Here is a 25,598-nt window from a genome sequence, read left to right on the forward strand (position 1 = left end):
CTGCATCTTTAAGTAGCAGCCACATGGGATTGAGGTGCGACCACAGCAAATGTCAGTAGCAGACAGGAAGAAACTCACAATATGCATAGGAGACAGTAGACAGTAATAAGATTGAGGAAACCCGCTCCTTCACATCCTACTTCTAAGAAACAACATGCCAAACGAAATACCTCTTGGGGGTCAAATTTGGCTCCCTAGCTGATTTATAATATCAGAGTGTAAGGCCAGAAATAGGGCTCATTTTAAAGGTAGACACCTAGGCATACTTATTATCTGCTTTATATGAATGTGCTTGAATATGTGCATTTTCTCTCCACCAATAGTAAACATGATCTTATACAAGGAATTAAACCCATGATTTCTCACGAAGAGTTGTACAATTATAAAGTTCAGCTGAAGAATTCTTATCTGTACTTAGCTGTCAGAAATGGAACCACATTTTATGCAGCTATTGTTTATACCTTTGGGAAGATTGTTTCCTTTCTCTCTTATTCACACACACTCCAAAAGTTATGAAAATAAAGTGTCTGTCTTCTTATTATAAACTGACTTGATTATTACCCCCTAATTACTCTGAGTATTGGTACTACTTTCCCTTCTCTAATTCTGAAAGAATCTTAATTCTCTCCCAGCCTACAACCTTCTCAGTGCTTCAGATTGGAACTATTATCTTCTGTTTCTCCTCCTGCTCAGGGAAGGCTGATGGCAGCTGTATTCTTTACATGAAATGGCGACGGCCTTGTGTTTGGAACATGCAGGGCGCAGCAAGGAAATCTTTCCTCTCCGCTCATGTTTGTCCAGTACCCAGAAATTATAACTTGGCCTTATCTTTGTCTTTAAGCAGCTTTTGAGTCCACCCCCTTCCCCTGCTAACAGGTCTATTTTCAACTTGCAGATTTCAGATACATTGATTTATGTTTAGGGTTCAAATTTTCCACCAAGTTTCCTTTCCTGCCTTTTTCTCTTATACTGAGTATGTTGAGGTAGTAAATTTGATTCTACATAAATAACTTATTATGAGTCTCTCGAAGATGTTATATTTTTGTTATATATATATATTTTTTTCTTTTCCCAAGGATAAATATAAACAGAGGTGAAGCAGAATCCCCAAACCACTAAGCTTTTGCTATTTTTAAGGTTATCTCTGGAAAATAAACCTATTTCAGTATAGCCTTAAATTAATTAGATTCTTACCTATTTAACCACTTGGATATCCAGGTTGCACAGAGACCATTTTGCTCATGCCTTTTTGAGTAGTACAAACCAATTATATTCAATATTTAATCCATATATTTTCTGATACCCAAAAGGCAACGATGTGTACATATATTTTGCTCTAATTGCCCCTAAAATATGTTTAAAACTGATGTTAAATATCTTTTTTTTTAATTGTTAAGGAGAAGAAAATACCATGTGTTTTTTACATGAAATGTTAATAACATCAACCTCTTTCATTTAGAAAGACCTTTTCATAATGCAAAATTTAAACCCAATTCAGTGGCCTATCCTTGCTTTTAGGATGGCGACTAACAGCCTGCAAACTAGATGACCAGCGCCATGGCCTGCTTTTCCACAGTCCCAGCACAGTGTATGATTGATTGTAGGTACTATCAATATCCATTGCCTTAATGACTAACTACAGCTTAATCAGCACATCAGAAGCAATTAATAAAACTAGTATTGATTATACAGTTTTAAAAGGTTTTAAATAGTCAATATTCTTCTCTAACAAAAGATTAAAAGGGGAGTTTGAGGTTGCCTAAAGAGAAAATATTCACATGGGGATAGAGAATACCCAAAATACATATGCATAAAACACCCTCCTTTCCTAGTTAATTTTGTAGACTATTTCACCTAAATACCTCAACATTCATACCACATTACAGTCCTTCCTAGATCCATAAGTCTACCTTAAAAGAGGACATGAATTTTCTTTTTTTGGAAGTTGAATTTCACAAACTCTAAGTCGAACTTCTCCTTTGTCAGCACCCAGATTTATCACTATATAGACTTATGAGCTTGAAAATTTCCTAAAGGATTAAAATTTCATTTTCTTAAATTTATAAAAGTGAGATAATAGTACCTATGTCATGGGTTTTTTCTGAGGATCAAATAATTTAACTTTTGTGAAGTATCTGGCATATAACTAAACTCATAATGCATATGTTTTATTTACTTCTCGGATAAGAAGTTATGCTTGCTGTATATTCAAATGATATCCTGTAAATTGACAAAGATTCAGTCTTTGGTATGCAAAAACAATATACACACCTTTTCAGAGAAAGCTCTCTTAGACTGAGGTAATGAAAAGCATTTCTTTTCTCTCTTGATAATTTATTAACTGATTGTTTATTAACCATCCAAGACAACCCTTTCTTCATTCTTCAACACTGAGGAGGAATGTTTTCAGTGATTTTTTTGCATGAGAGAACCAATTTTACTGTACTTGAAATGGACAGGAAAGAACAAAATTAAATGAATGGATTAGTTTATGCTCTATCTACCTTGGCCATCAGAGCAGTTTATTTGACATCTATACTATCGGTTCATAGGATAATTTAATAAACAAAGCAGACATTACACTGTACTCTCTTTATGATAGTGACATAATTTCATTAACTCCATTGCATGATAACCACATAATTTCAAAAGAGCAGCATATTCAAGGCTTTTAAGGAAAAATTAAAGATAAATAGCTGGCATTAATCCTACTATACCACCTGCCATTCCAGCTAGCTCCAAAGAACAACTGACTATATTAATTTTTTAAAGAAAATTAACTTATTTTTGATGTAAGACAAAATTCTAATAAAATATACATGTAAAGTAGAAATAATAATTAATTGGAATAAATAATTGTGGTTTTTTTTGTTGTTGAAATGCATATTTAGATGTTAGAAATGTTATTCCATTTTTAGGGTCTTCTGGAAGCATGTAATCAGATGCAAGCTGGATATCTTTTCCAGCCAGATAAACTCTACAATGTTGACTTTGACACTGGGGATAAAACCATTCAGTGTGGCCGACATGTTGATATCTTCAAGCTATGGCTAATGTGGAAAGCAAAGGTAGGAATTGCTATTTATTTTATTTACTATACTATTTTAGTGGAATAGAAACAAGGAATGAGGTTATATTAATGTACATATTTTTAAAGAGCATCACAATTTTAAAGTTTCAGAGCTCTGAGTTGATTTGAAAAAGAACAAATTTAACCAAAAAACCTGACAACTTTCATTATTTATGTAAGATTTTGACTTTTTATATTGTCAAAATCTTAAAATGATGTCAAAAGAAATCATTTACTGCTCTAAATTGAAGCATTAAAATGATTTATTGAGAGAGAAAAACTATGAGCTGGGAGATCCCAACCAGGGGAAATTGGAGTGAGAATCTCAATAGTCATCTGATCAAAGCTGCTTATAAATTTCAAGTGGGGGTATCGATGAGTAGCTGACACTGAAGTTCCTTGTTACATACATATAAAGGTCTTATGAAGCAGGGAACAGATATATTGATTAGTATGGAATGCTTGTCCATTCTGATAAACAATCTCTACTGAACCGAAACTGGCTTATCACCAGGCTTAACTTCGGTTGTGTAGGTGTGTTCTGTTTATTTGGAAATCCCCTCTGGCCATTTTTTTCTGTAAAATCCCTGTCACTTCTCAGAAAAGGAAAGTTCTTGGAAGCCCAGTGTAAGCATCCATTTTATATTATTTCATTATTTTATTTTACTAATTTGATTTTATTGGATAAGATTCATGAACTCTTAGGGTGTCGCTAAAATATGAACCAGTATATGTTGCCAGGAGACAGGCATTTACACAAATGTATGAAGTGGACAGATTGTAAGAAAAGAGAGACTAATTGAGTGGAGAGCATAGGATCAGCCTGACATACTCACATTTAAATTGGTCTGAAACAACAATGCACAGCCATATCAATGAAGCTTGCCACTTCATTCAATGAATTTTGAGCACTATTGAGCTAAGTAGCAGCTAGGTGTTAGAAATAAACTGAGCAAAAGAAAAAAGAAAAAAAAAACAAATCTCCCCCAAATATGTTGAAAATGCCTGTGCACATGTATGTTTATAGCAGCTTTATTCACGATTGCTAAAAACTGGAGGCAACAAAAATGTCCTTCAATAGATGAGTGGATACATAAACTGTGGTACATATATACAATGGAGAATTATTCAGGAATAAAAAGAAATGAGTGATCAAGATGCAGAAAGACATGAAGGAACCATAAATGCACATTGCTAAGTGAAAGAAATCAGTCTGAAAAAGCTACATGATGTATGACTCCAACTATACAACATTTGCAGAAGGCAAAACTATAGAGACAATAGAAAGATCAGTCGTTGCCAAGGGCTCAGGGAGAGGGGGAAAGTGATGAGTAAGTGGGGCACAGGGGAATTTTAGGGCTGAGATACTATTTTGGCTAACACTCTGACAGTGGATATATGACAGTGTGCATTTGTTAAAACTCATAGAACTCAAGAACATAAAGAATGAAACATAATATAAAATATGGAATTTAATAATCCATCAATGTTGATTCATCAATTGTAATAATGTACCACACTTACATAGATAACAATAATAGGGGAAATTGAGGTGCAGGGAGTAGATGAGAACTCTGTACTTCCTGTACCAGTTTTTGGTAAACCTATAATTGCTCTAAAAATTAAAGTCCTTCCTTTTCCTTCCCTTATGGAAGTTTACATTTGGGAGGGGTGAGGGGAGCTCAGTGCTGCTGACAATAATCAGGATAAGTTATAAGTAGCTAGTAATGCCAAATAGTAAACTAAAGAAGGTTAGAAAATACAGAGTGATGGACCGGTGCTACATGAAATAGGGTATTCAAAGATAGTCTTTAAGATAAGATGACATTTGAGCAGAGATATAATGAAGTGAGGGAACAAGCCATACAAACACCTGGGGTAAATTCTTTGCAGGCAGATGGAACAATGACTGCAAAATCCTTGAAGTAGGACTTTGCTTGATGAATTTAAGGAATAGCAGAGACACCTTTATGGTTAGGGAACAGTGAGTAAAGGAGCAAATGGTAGGGATGCAGTCAAAGGAATAGTTCCAAATTAGGTCATGCTGACATCATTAAACAAGATAAGGACTTTAGATACTGTTCTAAGTATAATGAAAAACCACTTGATGGTCTAGAGTAGTGGAGTGACAGACTCAGATTTATGTTTTGAAGGGAATTGCTTTGACTTCTTGTGGTAAATTGATGGCAGGGAAAAGAGCAAGAGGATCAGTTAGGAGGCTCTTTTAGTGGTCCAGGAAAAGATGATCATGGATTGGCCTAGTGTAGTAGCAATGGCGCTAATGAGAAGGAGCTGATTCCAGAGGTGTTTTGAACATAGAATCAACAGGATTTACTGACAGATTTGATCTAGGGTGAAACGCAAGAGAAGGAGTCAGGGATGTCTCTAATCATTTTATCCTAATAAGTTAAGAATAAAAGAGTTATTTCCTGAGTTGCTAAAAACTATGTTTTACTCAGGTAAAACAAGATGGTTTGGTCCAGTGAAATATCAAAGTTTCTGTTTATTACATTGCAAATATCCAATAATTAAGTGGAAATTGTTGAACAGTGACCTGGGATTCAGATGAAAAGTTGGAGAAGATGATATGAATTTGGGAATCATCTATATGCAGATAGTATTTGAAGCCATGGCACTGAATGTAGGTAGAGACGAGAGGAGGCAGAGCAGAGCATTAACCTTGAAATGTGAGACTCAGAAAGAGTACCCAAAGATATAAAGAGGAGGCCTAATAGTGTTGAGGTGTCCCTAAAGCCATGGGAAGAGAGCATTTCAGAAAACAGAGAACATTACTCTGTCAAACAGCATATCACCTGAGTAAAGTGAAAACTGAAAATTGACTGTTCAATATGGTATTGCCATTCAGTAGTGATTCTGACAAGGGGAATTTTATAGAGTGAGAATGGAAGGTGAGGAAATGGGAGACAATGGATATAGGAAAATCGTATAAGGATCGTGCCTATAAAGGGGAGCAGAGAAGCATGGTGGTAGCTAGAGGGAAATATATGTTCAAAGAAGTTTTTTGTGGTTTAAGATAGAATTTCTTGCAACATGTTAGCATGTGGGAAAGGATTATGCAAAGAGCAAGTGAAAAGCTGGAGTAGGGATGGCAAGAGGTGATGAAGGGCTGTGGTTCCAGTTGTGGTTCACAGCTGGATGGGCTCACCTTACTAAGGGTCAGGTGCAGTTCCTCCGGTGTAGCTAGAGGAAAGGCAGAGTACACAGATAGGGAGGTTGGTATACTTGACTTTATAATGGCATCTTCTGATTTTTCCTGTTTCCTCAGTGAATAAGAAGCAAGGTCATTTGTTGAAATTGTGAGGGACAGAGGGAAATTGAAGGATTGATGAGTTGGATGAAAGTATGAAAAATTACCTAGAGAATAGGATTGACCAGGGGACTCTGGTCAGATTGTGGGAAGGCACTGAAGGCCCATTTGAGATTTGTGGTCATACATTTAATGTAACACCAGCCCTCTTAATTGCTTTTCCCCAACTGTGTTCACCTGTTTAGACATAAGAACTAACTGGTTTGAGGACAGTCAATTAGTGATCCTTTCCTTAACAATTAAAGAATTCAGACAACACTTCCTTTTTCTGTTCACATTTTCAACATGTGTAACTTTGCCTCTCAAGTCTCTATGAATATTATCAAATTTAATAGTTGCCAATCCTAATGAACATAGAAGTAGAATATCATCCTTAAAGTAATTGTAGCTTGGGCATCTCTGACTCTTCACATAACTCAAGTGTAATCTGAGAAATGCCCTCCAAAAGTTGTAGTATGCAAAAGACCAAGGCAAATCATTTAAATGCTTTCAGCTTTAGGCTCCTCTTCTATAAAATCATGCTGCTCCTGACTTCTTCACACAGAGTTGTTCAGTTTAAATGAAAAATTATAAAAGGACTAGAAAACTATAATGCTGTAATTCACCACGTAAACCTAAGGGTCATCATTGTCAACTACAAGTTAACTTTAATCAAGAGGAAATGGAATAATTTTGGATTTCTGAACTTGAGGTATCTTGGTGCTTTTTTATGGTACATAATCACAAGTTTCACCTTACAAATTGAAAGCAAACATATTAACATGTTGAAAGCATATATGGTATATTCATATATGTTGTCTAAAAGATAACAACCCGAGAACTTAAACAGGAAAACTATTCAGGAACTCTACGAAACGACTAGAGATGTGGGAGGGGGCAGTAAATACTGAGAGTCAAAGTTAGTCAAAAATAATTTTGATGGTATAAAAGTTCACTAAGTATCACCAACTTTAAAAGACAGTAGAGAAAACAGCATAAAAGGATATTGTTGAACTCATCAGGACATGGGTAAAATCTAAGCATAAATAACAATAATTGTTCTCTTGCAATTTTAGCGTCAATTTTAAAAAAGTCATAACATATTCATGCCCCATGCCCAGAATATGAAAATTAATGTCAAGTCAAGAGTTCAATTATAATTAGCTCTTTATGCAGAACAAAATGATCAAAGTCACAGACTGATCTCTTAACTCATTCATATCAAAAGGTTTTGGTCACAAAGGGACATAATGCAAGTAATAATAAATGCAAGTAATAGATGGATATAATTTATATCCTACGGAATATTTGCTGGTCCTTTAAATTTTAAGCACTGCTCCAAACATATGCTTCTTTCATTGCCAATATGTTTACCTTTTTCCACTCTGTGGTTATTTAGGACCTATTTATTTGGATGCAGAATATTGACTATTCCAGCTTTTAGCACTCTATTGCCCTCAAATTAGTCCTGTTTTTTTCCTAAACATCTCTCTAGGAAAGTGCTAAAGTTCTAATTACAGATTGCAAGTTTAGATTTCTGAGGTCAAAATTTTAAGTGAGGTAGAAAAAAAATCGGCACGTCTACCAAACTGCAAGAATAAAAGTCTGCTAAGAACATAAACTTGTCTGCAGCATTTTTTAAACCTTTCTTCCTCTACAAATAAGAATTGGTAATGGGTCAAGCTTCTTCAATTCAATATTGATTCTTGAATGTGAAAGGTTATTTATTGTTGGAAAATTTGTTCAATCTACCCTAGAGTCAAGTTTCTTCATAGATAATCACACAGCAGAGGGACAAGTTCTGCGCCCTCTTCCTCCCCTTTATTTATAATTTTTAACTCAATTCATTGGCATGCTTTTAGGAAGCCATTCCCAGCACTCCCTTCCCAGTCCATAGAAAGAAGGCCATTGGGTTCTATGTCAGTGAAAGCCTTGTCATGAATTAATAGTGTTTTTAATTTACTATTGGCCCTGCTATTTAATTAAAATCAGTCATTTCTTTTGCCAGAAATCTACTAGTTCGAAACCTGAGACACCGCTTTTCATAAAATCCTTCAGCAATAACACGGTATATAGTTAACACTCTGATAAAGGAATCTGTATAATCAGTCACCCAGGGTTCCGTTTGGCCATTAGTTCATCTTGGCGGTTTCACTGACAATTTACATTATTCAAAGATATGTGTTCTGTAAGTTCTTTTCCTGAGGACTTTTAATTATCAATTTAGAAATTTGATTAAACTTGTTTTAAAAATCTTCCAAGCTCAAATTCTGTAGCCATGCTCCCTGTGTCAGTCTTTCAGACATGAATAACCCAGATGTCCCTCACTCTACTTCTGTACAGATTTTATTCATGTAAATATTTTCATGAGCCTCCCCAACTTTTAAAGAGGTTGCTAGATCTCCTCTAGCTTAGCTGCCAGTCAAAGCATATAGCTTTATTTAGCTTAAATCAAAGTATATTTACTTAGATACTTGTCATGAGGTTCAAACTTAAGCTCACAAATTCAACACTTAAAAAAACTTTTTTTTAAAATTCCCCCCCTTGTAGCTTGCTTGCTGTATGCTCTCTGTGTCCATTTGCTGCGCACTTTTCTGTGTTTTCACTTGTCTCCCTTTTTGTTGCGTCACCTTGCTGAGTCGGTTCTCTGTGTCCATTGCTACACACTTTTCTGTGCAGCAAGTTTGCCTTCACAAGGAGGCCCTGGGACGTGAACCCAGGGCCTCCCATATGGTAGACAGGAGCCCAACTAATTGAGCCACAGCCTCTTCCCTATGAAAATATTTTGAATGACATAATATACATATATGAAAGATTATCTGAAGGAACATATCCATCAATTCCTTTATACAATAAACCTGTTACATTTAAACTTTTTTTAACACAACCCACGGTATGAAATACATTGTACAATGTGACCTGCTAATACACAGACACAACACAAAAGAATTAAAACAAATGTCTTAGCAAAAACCATTAAAATGTTTGAAACTGTGATATTTTGTGTTCTACTCTATGTCATTGAAAGAAAAGCTGGTTGTGGCCCACTTAATTGATTTTATTGTCCATTAATGGGCCATGACCTACAGTTTGAAAGCTACAGATACGCAAATTTGGACTCGATTAAGCCAGACTGTCAGAGAGCAGTGTACCTGAACCACCTCGTTTGGACTGTAAAATTGACTTGACTGATGTGTTTTAAATATCGTATTTGTTATTAATCCTTAGAGCAAGCATGAGATTTCTGAATCAGAGGCAGATTGGTGTATTTACAGAATATCTTAGCATCTATTTTCACATCCTTTTTCTACCTTGGGGCTACATGATGAAGGAAAATGTCACTCTGAATGTGCAAGAGGGATTTATACTAAAGGAGAGGAAATTATGAAACTGGAAGCTTATAAGGGAACTGGCACATCCAGAAAGGGAGAGAGAGAAGAAAAAGAAGAAGGAGGAGAAGGGAGGGGGAGGAGAAGGAGAAGAGGAAAGAGGGGGTGAGAGATAAGAAAGAGGAGAGAGAGTGGACAGGTGTACCAATTTTTTTCTTTGGAATGCAAACAAATCTCCTTTTTCGGGGGTTGGGACACAGAATGCAAGCATTTAGGCCCTGGGAAGATAAGAAAGGTTTTATTACTCTTTCTAAGTGAGCAGTTGTCTCTACCATAAAGGGGACCAGCAGCTTCAGGTCTAATATCCTTAGAATGAGGAAAAACCTAGGGCTTTTAGATAAAGGAAATATTTTCCATCTTGAATTTCAAGATTCACCCATCCTTTAGACCAGATAGCCAGGAATTGGGCTCAGAAAGCCCTGACCATACAGAAACTGAAAACATTTTCCCAGTATTGATGGAACTCCTTATGGGTTTATGCTATTGATTGGTCCATATTGAGGGACATTATATAGAAAAGACCTAAAAGCAGCACTACATTTTCTGTAGGCATATCCTTCAGTACCTTGGCCTCTACATTACCCTACGCACTCTGTGGTTCGTAAGGGATTTTTCTCCAAGTGCCAGGATCAGGAATAGTTATACTTCTCCAGAACAATTCGTTAAATTTTTGTTTTGTGGGTATTAGATTCCTACTATATAAAGCAAATAGGAAAATATGCTCTGTAATATGAATCACAGAAGCAGATTCCTGACCCTCCTTTAGTTAGTGTATAATTCCCTGGCATGCATTTTCTCTTCTAACTTAAGCTCTTGCATCAACTATTTTTTCCTACCCTTATAACTACTTTGTTCACATACATGTATTCAAAACCCTACTCCTAATAGTGTATATACACTGGTAACCCACCTTAAATACTTCTACAAATAAGGCATTGAATAAAGAATACAGCAACTCAACAACAATGTATCTACCATTTGTTAAAGATCTGTTGTGGTAGTATTTTACATGTTATCTAGCTTATATCTCCCACTTCCCATAGTTCTACTGGATAAATATCATTATGTACATTAAATAGCTAAAGAAACAGATAGATGAAAAGAACTAACTCAAAGTAGTCAAACTAGTAACTCATTTAAATCCAGAATCTATTTATTTTTATTTCCACAAAGCCTCGTTGCCTTTCTCAATGTAATTCATAGCACTACAGTAATGCCAAAATTCAGATAAGATAGTGATAAGAAATTGGGCTTATCTTTTTTTGCATCTAGAGAATGTCTCAGGAAAGTGGTGTCTAAATAGATGTACAGGGAGGTAAGAAGATCAACCACCGCACCAGGGAGCCAAGAGTGCCTTCAAGTGCAAGCAGGAGAATTGCATCCATCATCCATTTGGAATCTAAGCCCCCTCTTGATGTAGATGGGGACTGGACTTAACCATTCCAGGGTCCACAGGATGGAGGAAGAGAGTATAGATTAGAGTGGACTTACTGGTGTTCTGCTGGGGAATTTTTGTGATTAGTAAAGGAAGAAATTGTAATATTGATGTGGAGAAAGTGGCCACAGTAGCTGCTGATGGTAGGGAGAGAAAAGAAGAGATATGATGTGGGTGCATTTTCAGGATTTGGAGTTGTCCTGGGTGGAGCCACAGGGACAGATACTGGACATTGTGTGTCTTTCCATGGCCTGCTGGTTGAAATGAGGGATAGTGTAGACTGCAATGTAGACCACTGTCCACGTGGTGCAGCAGTGCTCCAAAATGTATTCACCAGGTGCAGTGAATGTGCCACGATAATGGAGGGTGTTGTCGGTGTGGGAGGAATAGGGTGGGGGGATGGGGGGTATATGGGGACCTCATGCCTACAAGCTGTAGCAGCTGCAGCAATGCTAACACTAGAAGCCATAAAATTAACTTCTTGGGCAGCCTATGATTGTTCGGGTTTTGCATGCAATAGTCACAATCTTAGAAGCCAAAGGAACACACTGGCTTTCTAAAAAAGCTGCCTGGTTAAATATCAAACCCTATTATATGAAAATCCATCCATCCAACTGGAATTCATAACAATGTCCAGTTGTTTGGATAGATAGGCTACAGGTCTTTGCCAGGAACCCAGGTACTGAGTGAATTACTCTACTGTGATGCCTTGGCAATTATGGACATAAAGGTAGAACGGTTTGCTGAGATCTGAAAGTCCGAGGCTCATTGCCTCCATCAGAGCCTGCTTGAGAGAGGTGAAAGCATCTTTCTGTGGGCTTTCCCAGAGCAGGGGATCACGATCTCCTCTCTTTGTGGCTTCATGCAAAGGGTGCGTGAAGAATCCAAAATTGGGAATCCAAATGCAGCAGAATTCAGGCACTCTGAGGAATTCTCGCAACTTTCAGCGAGTTCTGGGGTCAGGGAGGCTACAGATTGCTTCTTTTCTTTCAGGTCCTAATTCACGGAGCCTCTGTGCTATTTTATAACTTAGATACCTGACCTGATGTAGGCAGATTTGGGCTTGCTTTTTAGACCCACAATAACCCTTTTGTTGCAGATGTTTTAAGAGGGCATGGGTTCCCCTAGCACAGTCTTGGTAGGTGAAACTTCCGAGGATGAGGTCATCTACATATTGAAGGAGAAAACAATTATAGCCTTCTGATTTAAAGGACTTGAGATCACTGGCCAGGGCTTGTCCAAAAATAGTGGGTGCATTTTTGAATCCCTGAGGGAGCCATGTCCTGATTAGCTGTTGCTTTTGCCGGAACTTGGATTGTCCCACATAAAGGTGAAAATTGGTTGACTCTGGGGTGCTATCTGAATGCAGAAGAAGGCATCTTTAAGATCCAGACATGAAAAGTAGACTGCTGATGAGGGTATCAAGCTGAGGAGAGTGTAAGGGTTGGGAAACACCGGGTGTAGGGTCACTACTGCTGAGTTAACTGCTTGCAAGTCCTGGACCGGGCAGTAATCCCCATCAGCCTTTTTAACTGGGAAGAGTGGGGTATTCCATGGAGACTGGCATGGCTTCAGTAGGCTTTCATTCAGCATCTCTGAATGTGTAACCAGACTTTTTCTTGTGCTTCATGTAGAACTGGATATTGCTTTATGCTCACTGGACTGGCTGTGGGCTTTATTTCAACAATAATTGGAGGAATGTCATATGCCATCCCAGTTGGGTTGCCCTCTGCCCATACTTCAGGCACATCGAAGGGTCGCTGTGTGGCCGTAGATTGGTCAGCTTTGCTAAGGCAGAACAGTCTCCATTCCTCCTGCGGAGGGAGGGTGAGTGCTATTTTCAGAGGGTTTGGTGGTCCCAGTGTTAACGTGGATTGTCCCATGGTGTCAAAATTAATCTGAGCTTGTAGTTTAGGCAGCAGGTCCCAACCCAGGTGGGGGACTGGTTATTCCAGGAGATACAGGAAGTCATGAGTGACTTCTTTACCCCCAATGTTACAGGTCCTGGCTTGGAGGAACGGCCACTCGGTGCTTTTACCAATTGCCCCCATGATAGTGGCTTGTCTTTTTGATAATGACCTGTCTGACCTTGTCATTACAGAGTGTTGAGCCCCAGTGTCGACCATCATATGTATGGTGTGGCCCCCAATTTGGACTCCGTCTATAGGGTCCATGGGGCCAAGAAAATAGGAGCCCAGTCTGTCCTAATAATCCTCATCAGAGCCCTCTATTCCTGCAAGCCCTATGAGCTGATTTGCAGGTTTTCCTTCTGAATTTTTGTGAACCCAGGGTTTAGTTTGCGATGCTCTGCTTACTCTCCTGGCTAATGCTTTGGCTGCTTTCTTGGGGGCGACAGGATCTAGGGGCCTGTTGGGGCACTCCTACTTTCAGTGCCCTTCCTCCTTGCAGTATACACAGTTATTTCACCCTAGGGGTGGGCCCCCCTCTTTGGGGCAGGGATGTCCCAGCTTACTTTCCTTGACACAGGATTGCTTCTTTTGATTATTGTTGCTGCAAGAAGGTCTGCTTTTTTTTTCATTTTCCGGTTTTCCTCTCTCCTGGTTTCTACATCATGGTTGATGTAAACCTTGGTGGCTACCTCTATAAGCTGGGAAATATACATACCAGCAAACCGATCTAACTTCTGTAGCTTTCTTCTGTCAGCATTTGATTGGGCAATGAATGCTGCCTTGACCATTATTTGGCTTTTGGCAACATCTGGGTTAAAGGGCGTGTATACATGAAATGCCTCTCACAGTCGCTCATAGAATTGAGCCGGGCTTTCATCTAGAGTCTGTAGGACTTTGGTGGTCTCTGCCATGTTTACTGCCTTTCGACTCCCATCTCTGAACCCTTCAACTAAGGCCCAATGGAAAGTTTCTTTTGGTTGAGCCTGGTCGTGTCATTGGGATCCCACTGGGGGTCCTCGACTGGGAACTGTTTGCAGGCATATTGGTTACTGTCCAGGGTTCCCTCAGGTGGGTGCTCTTTGAACCAAGTTAGAGCCCATGTGTGGCTCATGTTCTCTCCTTGAAGTTGAGTAAGGTCTTGAGGAGTTGTTGTCAGCCCAGGTGGGTTTGTGGGTTTGTGTGATGGACTGGAAGAGGTCTGTTATGGCCTGAGGCTTCTCTGATATTGTGGGGTGTAACCTTTCCAGTTAAAGAGGTCGGTGGTAGTGAAGCGTTGGTACACAAATGTTCATTTTCCTTCTTGAATCTGGCCATCAGCATTATAAATTGGAGCTTGGGTTTCTTGGAGAGGTAACTGTAGGGAGGCCCTTCTCCCTGCTCCACCTGTCCCCGGGGCTCCCCGTGGTTTGAGTTCTCATCTTTCAGGGACTCCTGACTGATGGCAGACACTACGCTGCCAGGGGCCAAGATTGGAGGAGACAGCAGTTGCAGAGGTGAAGAGGCTGCATTGTTTGGAGAAAGCAGCTGTGGGAGCAGCTGCAGGAGTGGCTGGGCCATCTTGCTTGGAGAAAGTGGCTGCAGAACCGGCTGTGGGAACGGCTATGGGAACGGCTGTGGGAGTGGCTGTGCTGTGTTGCTTGGAGAAAGCGGCTGTGGAACTGGCTGTGGGAATGGGTGTGGGAACAGCTGCAAGTCCTTGCTGCTCAGGAAGGATGGTGGCCGAGATGGCTGCAGGGGTGGTGAGGTCGTGCTGCTCAGCACTGGCACGGTAGGAGCTATCACGTAAGGCGGTGGAAGGTCACTTTCATCTGGCCCTTCTAGAATGGATGTGTCGGCACTAGATTTGGGGCTCACTTCCTCTGGACCCCTTGCAACGTGTTTGTTTGGCTTGATTCCTGGGACAGCACCCCTGGGCTTTTGTATAAGGCAAATCCTGCCTTCTTTAGTCATACATTTCCTTAACCAGGTGGACTTTGACTCACAGTGTCCTGCCAGGCATCCATGTAGGGGAACTGGTCAGGGTGCCCTGATTTTCGGTTACCATGTTGTGGACTTTACAGATGATCTGGGGGTCAAGGTACCCTCCTGGGGCCAGTCCATGCTGAAAGTTGGCCATTCTAATTCACAAAGAGTTCTAAGTTTTCCTGGCTGGAACTTTATGCTGTATACATCTCTATGGAATACCTGGGAAAAGTTTTTCAGCATACAACCTAATGGGGTCCTATTTTGTGTGTTTTCCATCTTTCCACCCTGTGTCAATGCTGCACAACACTCACTCAGCCTCTTGCTTTGTCCATCTCTGGCTGCATCCCTTGTAGGAACTTACAACACCTCTTAGCCTTAGCGGGTCAGTATAAGCCCCCAACTCAGGAGAGGGTTCCTTTGCAGGGAGACCCCCAGATCACCCTTGACCAGATGAGGCCACCATGGAACCATGGATCAGGACTCCACACTTGCCCCACAGAAGTGTGTCTCTGCATCTCACTCAGTCTCCATAATCACACACACACCAGCACCCTCCTACTTTCCTTTCTTGGACCTAGAGAAGACAGCTTCCTCCCTTCTCCTCAGGAGTACTAGGTTCTTCTTTGAGAACTGATCAGGCTCCCCTCCTTGCTTTTCAGAATTAGCTTTTCCTGCACTATCCCAGGGGTCTTACCCATCTGGTGTGTGGAACTCCTTGCTTCATTCTCAGGGTCTCTTTCGAATACTCTAGTGCCTCCAGTTTCTCCAGGAGGCTTCCAACAGAGTCCACAACCTCTTTCTGGGCTAAAAGGAGTCCAGGGGTGCCCAGGACTGGGGTTTGCCTGGGCCCTCTGGACTTCTTGGAGGCATCAGAGAAGGGCAATCAACTGTTGCCAACTCTGGCCTTCTCAGTGATCCCGGACAAGTCCCCAGAGATGATGTTGCAGAGAGAAGTTGGGGGGTCATGTTATTGAAGTCCAGGACATGAGAAATCTCAGAGAAGGAGGATTTATTAACAGCTGGCCAGGCCCAGCAGACTTCTGCCCAAAAAACTGAGCCCTGAATAGGATTTCTGGGTCTTTTTACATGGAGGATATGAGAATGGGGAGTCAAACAGTGCTTTTATGCAAAAAGGACTTTCTTTGTTAGTTTCTTAGAGTTTTAAGTTTTTGTTTGAGTACCAGATAGGTTTGAATTAGCATATCATTCACTTTTCAGGCAAGCTTGAATTAATACATGGCCCACATTTCAGATAAGCTTGAATTAACATATTGCCCACATTCTGTCTGGATGTTTGAATACACATTTAGTCTGCATCCTCCTTGAATATCCAAAGCCTATAGAGCCTTTATCACTTAATTGGCTTTCCGGAAAGTAGGCATACTTGGATATAGAATTAGATAAGTTTGAATTCATGCACAGGCCATATTAGAGCCACATCTCCTCCCCTTGATATTTTTTATTGCGAATTCAGCATGAATGAATAGATGTCACGAAGAGTTTCTATATGAAAAATACCTGTTTAGTGATAAGTTCTGTGGCAACTACTCCAACGGTCCTCAGATCCATTTCTTCAGAATCAAAAGTAGAACAACCCTCATTAATACTTTATATTAATTTTTCTGGAACATTTTCTGCTATTTCTTTTTAAGTACTTCTGATTTCCTCCTGAATCATTTTACCCTCAAAGAAAACTGTCTGGCATAATATCAAATAATGAAGTGGTTATCTCAAGAAATTAGCTCACTGATATTTAATCATTCCTATTCTCAAGCATCTCAAAGCCTAGCAACACCTTTGCCAAGTCTGTTCAAATTTATGAGAGCTGGCAGGTCTCACCATATGTTCATATAACTGAAATTTTTATGCATTTTGATTCATATAATGTGTGTGCGATATATGTTATATATGTATATATATATGTATATGTATGTGTGTGTCTGTGCATATGTATGTGTATACACTATCTCCCATGGAGAAAAATAAGGCATTGAAAAGGGCGAAGGAGTGCTAGTGGTATGCATAATTTTAAATAAGGTCTTCCTCAGTAGATGAACTTTGAGTAAAAAATCTGAAGAAATGGAAGAGGAGCCCATGCTGATACCTGGGAGAAGAGTAGCTCTAGGGAACCTCAGTTATTAAAGCCTTGAGGCAGAGGAACACTTGTGGTCCAAGGCATGATAGAGAGGCCAGCGGGCTACCCTGGAGGAGGCCTGATTCAAGGCAGTACAGGATGACTTGAGAGAGTTAATGGGTGACTAGATTGTGTGGGACCTTTAGCTTTCACTCTGAATGAGAAAGGAAGGCCTTGGTGCATTTGCGAAGGAGAGTCACTGACTTTTCTTACATTTTCATAGAATCACACACAGGCCTGGGTACATAATTCTTGTGGCTTAGTGTAAAATGAAACTATGGTACTAAAGGTACTAAAAATCAAGCTTTTTCCCTCCTCCCATGATCTCTATCAAAGATTTTCATGGTATTTTTATTTGCTACTTAGTGTTATTCTGAGGAGAGAAAAAATTTTTAAATAAATCATTAACCTGAATTTTACAGTTCATCATTTTATTATGCAATACCAGTTTTAAATGCAAATGTAAGAACATGTTACTCATATGTAGAATTACTGAAATTTCATGATTAATGTTTTGTAATTTTTGGATATATGTGTAATTCACTTTTTCCAGAGCAATAGAAATGTTGCATTAAACTAACCCAATTGTTTGTATTTCACTTTTTGATCCACACACATTCCAACAACACTCTCTACCTTTGGTTTGCTGATGAGTAAGGAAGGTCTGAGAAGACTGCTGTATCTTTTCCTCCTAATATGTTGTCATTTTCAGCATCTGTTTGGCTAGTTTACATGTGCATGATCCATTGTCCCATTGAGCTTCACTTGTGAAACACAAGTCCAAAGATAAAATTATTAAGAAATTCAAAACAGCAAGAGCAGAACTTTAAATTGAGTATAAAACCCTTGTAGGGTGGGGACCTGTGTGACTGCACAGGCTGTACACTGTGTAGACAGTCCTGAACACACAGGAATCTCCCAAATAGCACCCCCTGGTGCTTGGGCAACCTCTACCCTGCACAAGCCTCTGACACCTGGGAACAGTGTGGCCTCAGCCTGGACAATGGAAGTCAGGGTAGAAGCCAGCAGACCAGGAGGGGGACTGGGCCAGTGTAGGGCCAATGAATATGTTAAGAAATATCAGGTTCTAATGGAATTTCCCAACCTCTCAGATGTGGGGTGCGAGAAAATGGGGGGAGCAGTCAAAGATGACTTCAATTGTTTGGTCTTAGGAACTGAAGGATAGATTTTTATATATTAATGAGATTGGGAAGACTGCGAGAGGAACAAGTTTATATAATCAGGAATTCCATTTTGAGATGTTTATTAGTCATCTAAGGGGAGATTTGAGTGGGCAGGTGAATACAGGAGTCGATTTCAGAGATGACGTTTCAGCTGGAAATATAAGTGGGGAGCCTCTCCAGACTATACGTATCGCCTAAGAGCCACAAGACTAGCAGAAATCACCAAGAGAAGGAAAGTAAATGAAGACTTCCTTTCAGAGATTGGTCAAGTTTTCTGTGCTTGGGTTACCTACCCTAGGGGGTTCTTAGAAGAGTAAATGAAATCAAGTGTGTAAAGCAGTAAGCTATGTGCATGGTATATAGCAGAAACTCAACAATCATTCGTTTTTTAATGCAATATGCCAGCAAGTATGCCAAGGGATTTATTTGTAATAGTTCTCTTACTCCTCACATAGTTATATTTAATTTTTAAAATTTTGCTGTATATGCATACTAGCCAGATCAAAACCTATGAAAAATATTTAGCAATTATTTGTAGGTCCAGGCAATCAAGGCTCAGAAAGGCTCAGTAATTTGCCTCAAGTTCCACAGATAGCAAAGAGTAAAAACAGGTTCAGGCAATAGAAATAAAAATATAGTTATAATAGATAACACTTGTATTAGTAAAATAATTAACCATTTATTATTTTAATAAGGACATGTCAATAAATTTAATAAATTTCAGGAACAATTTTAGTGCTATTTAAAGGAATTTACTTGAATTGAACCTTTATTTTGATTTTGATTTTTCAACTACAGGGAACCTTTGGCTTTGAGGCACAGATAAACAGATATATGGAACTTGCAAAATACTTCTATAAAGTTTTAAAGAAAAAAGATAACTTTAAACTTGTGTTTGATGCAGAGGTAAGGACTCCTTCAGCTGTGTTTTTTTTTTTTTGAGACAGCTTAATATATTTAACTGTCTATTGAGTGTTCTTACCTGAATCTATCTAATATTTTGAGAAAATTGTAAAATATATTTAACAACTGTCATATTTTATTTTAGCTAAGTTGGATTTTGACGTCCTTTTCATTTTAGTTTTATGTCTTACAAGCTAATGTTCTGAAAGACTTAAGTTGATGATCATATTCAATCTTTTAATTTTTAAAACAAGTGAAACTATTCTATTACAATTACTTTCCTGATTTCTCTGGTAATGAATCAAGAGTAATTTAATGGTTCTTAGCTTTTTTATTGAATATTAGAGTATACAACTATGTTTCAGAAAATGATATGAGAAGATAGGTTTTAAATTATATGATCATCTTTGATAAACCATTATTAAGTAGATATTAATAAAAAACTTGAGGTGTTTGCTCGCCTTATATCCACCCCACTTTTCAAGGCCCAGTCAAGCATCAGGGTCGTGCATTGTCATGCTAACATCCATAACTACTAGGAAACAGCGCTGCTTTGTCTATCTTCTAAATTGTCTCTCCCTGACTATATTATACCCTAAACTTTGCTGGTCCTCCCCGACTTAAGTGGAACCCAAAAGTGAAGGAGGCTTTTTTTTGCTTTTGTTTTTCCATCCTCTGAAATTAGTTCTGATAATGAACTTCAGTAAAGTTGTCTTATGTTCTTTAACTATATGAAATACATCCAGTCATCCAAGGCAGAAATCCTGAATTCATCCTGAAAGCCTCGCATTGCCATCATGCCTGATTTAGCTTATCCCTTGAAGATATGGGGACTGCAAACCCTCTAATCAGTACCCCAGCCATTGCTTTTGTAAAATCCCCTCCATTCTCTCCTGAATTACTAGAGCCTTCTATCTAATCATGTTCCACTCTCTGCAATTGTGCTCATCTTTAAACAATTTCCAATCTTGAACCTGAGTGCTCTTTCTCAAATATAAACCTGGTATTATCATGTGTTGCTACATACTTTAAAAAATAATCATGGGAATGGGTGACTGGAAATCTCTCAATGAACTGATAGACCAGAGAATGGGGAAGATCATCTAATAGATATTAAAAACATCAAGAATTATGAAAGGAGAAATACTGGATAAAGACAGCAAGAGCCCATACCAGACTGGACACTCTCTGAGCCCATGCCAGACTGTATACTCTGTGAGGACAGGGGCTGTTTCTTTTATCTCTGCATCCAGCATCTGACGTGCCTAAGACCCTCAAGAGCTATTTGTTAAATATATTAAAAACTAAATCAAATATATTAAAATATTCCTAAAATAATTAAGTCACTGATGAATTCAGTAGGGGGTTAAGGATACTTTAAAAAATTTTATCTTTGATTTAGCCTGAGTTCACCAATGTCTGCTTCTGGTACTTCCCACCAAGACTGAAACATATCCCAAAAGGTTTTGAAAGAGATCAACAACTCCATAGGGTAAGTTTGGTGGCGGTGGCAGTGGTGTTTTAAATGTTAATACTGCCTTTTAAAGAATGCAACTGGTTGGTTTGGTTTGTTAGTAGGTGGCAAAGTCATGTGGTCCCAGCCACTGGTTTGAATACCTGTACAGAGCAGACTGAAATCCCAAACCGTCAGTCATTTACAAATGAATGCAGGCATTGTTTATATACTCAAAAACATGTATTGAGTACCTAATATGCATTCAGCTGAGTTTCCTCCCCTTTGATTAATTCATTTATCAATTGATATTTGCCAGGTTTTCCAATAGGAGCATGAGTAAGACAGATCCCTCTCCTGCATTAGCTAGGAGACTTAATGGGAGAGAAAACAAAAATATGAATTATTACAGTTCTGAAGAATAATAGAAGAGGTACTTAGGGATGTGTTATCAAATTTGAAATACTTACCAGAAAATCATCTGAGCAAGAATCTGAGTAACAGAGATATTATACCTTCGTAGATCCATGAACAATACTAGAAAATAAACATCCAAATGAATGTCAAAAATCGGTATTATTTCATCTTTACCTTAATGTATATTGAAGTGAAGAGGGCAGCACTGCTATTATGTTTTTTGTCACACATATTTTTTATCTATTTTAAGAATGCATCCTATATATTAATTTTATAATATCACCACAACTTTTCTAGTTATACCAATATTTATAGTTATCTTGATTAATTTGAGGTGACCTAGAGTAAGTTGAAACTATCTAATATTCAAGGTCATCAATTTTTTATATCATCAATAAATTCCCATGAGTCCTGACAGAAAGAAGAGTTTTCTCCCTGTTTTATTTTTTTGCTTTTTGCTTTTCACAATACCCCGTATTCACTTGAGGCAAATATGAAGGGAAGCCTATATTTTTTCCAAACATAGACGTGAGATCTTCCACTGTGGTAACTACCATTAGCTAAGAGTTAGTGAGGGTTATACTAAATTGACTTAGGCAGTTGGCTCCCGAGGCACGTGCAACCGACTTCCCACAAAGCTACCCCTCTCTAAGGGCTCTGCACATTTTCCCTGGCAGAGGGCAAAGGGGTGGGGATGGGGTACTCTAAAGGATTTCCCATAAAGACTACAGACAACTAATTAACTAATATCTGTTATTTTATGGTCATGTTGACTAATAAACATTTTGTATTAAATTGGGAAGAATACCAAAGGCAAAGCAATGTCTGACTACTGAATGATAGAATGATGTAAAATTATCTTGTATTTTTTTTTTGCTTCCGTACTACCATTTTTAAAAAGACTTTTGAGAAAGTGAAATAATGGTGGCATCTGAAGTATTTTAAGGTAAATTGTGTACAAAGTATCAAGGAAAGGAACCTGTTGAGTCATCACCTCTGGCTTTCCCCAGGTGTCAGTGCCATTTGTACTATAACAGAGCTTAATGATACAGTCATGTGCTACAAAGCCACATGCATGGTGTCATTTTAGGAGATGTACAAGATGGAGAGAACTTGCCTCTGTAAAACTTACAAAGAAATTCTGTTTTGCTGCAAAACAATGACCTTGCAGAAAAACTCAAGATATATTATAATAATCCAAAGGTTAAAGTACCAAAACATATTATTATTTCATTGTCTATATCATTTTAACACCTTCTTCTGTTGCCCTGTACATATAAACAAAATGCCACATGGCTTCCTTTAATGTGCTCTAGCAGACATGCTATTTTATGAGTTTGGCAAATTGTGAATCATGAAGTAACAAGAGCCGCAGTGTGAATACAAATCATGCTGCTTCTCTCTGTATTAGGCTGCTTTTAAAAAATGATCCCTGACAGCTTTAAATTGTTTGCAATTTTCTTGAAGCTAAAGATCATTATGTAGCCATCTAGAATATAGGAGAGTGTTTACTTATAAAATTTCTTTTGAATGTTTGCATTTACACGCAGATTGCTCCAAAGATTAAAGCACTGATGCTAGAAGAGGGCACAGCCATGATAAGCTACCAGCCGTGTGGGGACAAAGTAAATTTTTTTCGAATGGTCTTTTCTAATCCTGCCACCAAACAAACAGATGTTGACTATCTTCTTCATGAAATTGAAAGGCTCGGGAAGGGTTTATGATACTTCAATTTGAACTTGAACATCAAATTTACATTCCAACTTAAAAAAAAAACAATGCTAAAGATAAAAAGAAAGGAATACAGTAAGTGGTGTCTTCTCTTTTAGAACTTTCAATTCTCTTTATACTCTATTATCTAAGATGATGAAAGAGAAGCATGTTCACTGAATAGATATAGGGATAGGTTCAAATTCTTTCATGTACAGGCATATCTCAGTTCAGTTCCAGACCACTGCAATAAAGAAAATATTGCAATAAAGCCACACAAACTTTTTGATTTCCCAGTGCATGTAAAAATTATGTTTAGACTACTGTAGTCTATTAAGTGTGCAATAGCATTATGTCAAAAAACAATGCACATACCTTAATTTAAAAACACTTCATTGCTAAAACATGCTGACCATCATCTGAGTTTTCAGAGTCTTAATGTTCTTGTTTGTGGAAGGTCTTGCTTGGATGTTGCTGGCTCCTGACCGATCAAGGTCTGGTGGCTTTGGCCATTTCTTAAAGTAAGACAATGGTGATGTTGAGTGACTCTTCCTTAGAGTCCATTGTAGGGTTAGGAAGTGGCCTAACTGCAATATTTTTGTGTCTTGGGGACGAGGTAGGGCCTAGGAGTGGAGAGAGATTGGGGAATGACTGGTGGGTGGAGCGGTCAGAACACACACAACATTTATCAGTTGCATTTGCCATCTCATATGGGCAAGATTTGTGGCACCCCAAACAGTTACAATAGTAATACTAAAGGTCACTGATCAGAAATCACCATAAGAGATACAATAAAAATGAAAAACCTTGAAATATTGTGAGAATTACCAAAATGTGACACAGATAAACGAAGTGAGCACACGCTGTTGGAAAAATGGCACTGAAAGACTTGCTGGACACACGGTTGCCACAAATCTGAAGTTGGTAAAAACATGCAAAATCTGCAAAACAATAAAGCAAAATGTGATAAAGTGAGTTATGCCTGTATTTGTTATTTTCATTTATTCAATAAAAAATTGTTGACCAACTGTTAAATGTCAGGTAATTTTCTTTGTATGCTCAGGATACATCAGTAAGTAAAATAGAAAAGAATTGCTCCTCTTAAAAAGAGAGGAATAGTTTCCATTTTGGACATTCAGTACCTTAAATTAATTGAGTAAAGACTTCAGGGATTGAAATCCTTTTCAGTATCACCAGTAGAATTCTCTGTCAAAAGTTAAAAAAAATTTCATAAGACGTTTCTCTTTATGAAACTTTTAGGATGCTCACAATAATTTGTAATTTGAAGCAGAAAGAGAAAAGAATGACAGATGTTAATATATACTCTTTTAATCCTTGAATTATTTTCATTTAGAAGTGACTATAGCTTATACCAAGCTTCTGTGCATTAATTTAACTCTTTTATTCTGCAGTGCTATTTTAAAGCCCAAAGGTCAATAGCAGCAACACCTTTTATCATTCTCCAAAAGTCAATTGGTTCAGTTCACAATATGGAATCATATAGTTCCAGAATGATGATATAGCTAATATTTTTCCACTCCCTTTTTTTTGAGATAACAGCTACCCTTAACTGCATACTTACTCTGTATCAGATGTTATACAAAGCACCTTAACTTGTATGATCTCCTTTAGTTCTCAATTAATATTATGATTTAAATGAATGAGGAGACTCAGGCTTAAAATGTCTAGACATATCTGTCTTAACATCACACTGCTGATGAGTAATGAAATCAACATTTGAAGCTAGCCAGAATTTTTCTGAACTGTGCATGGCAAAGAAGCTGCCAAATGCCTTGCTATGATACTCATGCACTTCCTACCAGTTGAGTTATTGGTCAAATCATTCAACTTAAGCAGGACTCTTTCCTTCTCTTTGAAGTAGGACTACAGCAATACCTACCCCTCAGGGTTGTTGTAAGGATTAGAAAATACACATTAGGTTAAATATTTTTAAAATTGTGACTCATTCTATGTGTGCTAGATTTTCACAGTTAATTTTCAACTATGTCAAATAAAGCCAGAGATTTTAAAATAGGTAAGTAAAAGTAAAGCTCTATACCACTGGCTTCCTCTTAATTAATCATTCAGGGGACAACCAGCTATTATCACGGATCCTCATTACAGAGGAGTTTGTACATTTCTGTCTTCCAAGCTAGGTTGCATTCATTCAAGTTAAATGTATGAGAACTTCTATGTTTTAGAAAGTTAAAAATGGATTGGAATAGAGATTCTTTTCAATTATTCTTCTGCCAAATAAATGAGACATTTTATGTCTAAAGTTTTTCTCAGAGGAAACGTAAAATTGATTTTCCTACAGACTTTGATAGCCTTGTCTCTGTGAAATATAGGGAATAGTGGTTTAATTATCTAAGTGCAGTGAATCCCTCAATAAAAATTACTGTTCTGGGCAGGAGGGTTTGTTCTGAGTGTGGTCTGGATTGTCAGACTTAGAAACATAAATCTGTTTCTTCCCTATACATTAGGATGGTTGTCTATCATTACATAAAGGTTATCAAACACAGATTAAATGTTTCCTTGTCAAAAAGTGCATCTGAATTTTCTTTGTCTCCATAGTCACAATATAAGGTATTGGTCTTATTCTTTAATAAACATGTTCAAAAAAGAATATAATAAATCATAAAATTATTTTGGATATAATGTGAATATTACATGGGTTATATAAACTAGTGAAAAGAGCTCTTTCTTCCAATACCAATAAAA

At 38.1% G+C, this 25,598-nt stretch overlaps 1 protein-coding gene across 1 annotated transcript in view; it reads left to right on the forward strand.

The window, feature by feature from the left end:
* The window catches only part of LOC101424515 (glutamate decarboxylase 1-like), a 51,187-nt gene extending 27,288 nt beyond the window's left edge, over window positions 1-23,899 (forward strand). The window contains exons 12-15 of the mRNA XM_004448775.3: window positions 2,919-3,068; window positions 19,193-19,300; window positions 20,700-20,789; window positions 22,718-23,899. Of these exons, the coding sequence (XP_004448832.2) occupies window positions 2,919-3,068; window positions 19,193-19,300; window positions 20,700-20,789; window positions 22,718-22,891 (522 nt within the window). The 3' untranslated portion in view covers window positions 22,892-23,899. The remainder of the gene's footprint in view (window positions 1-2,918; window positions 3,069-19,192; window positions 19,301-20,699; window positions 20,790-22,717) is intronic.
* Window positions 23,900-25,598: the final 1,699 nt, after the last annotated feature.

Source organism: Dasypus novemcinctus, chromosome 16 (assembly GCF_030445035.2).
Source record: "Dasypus novemcinctus isolate mDasNov1 chromosome 16, mDasNov1.1.hap2, whole genome shotgun sequence".
In the NCBI taxonomy this organism is placed as follows: domain Eukaryota; kingdom Metazoa; phylum Chordata; class Mammalia; order Cingulata; family Dasypodidae; genus Dasypus; species Dasypus novemcinctus.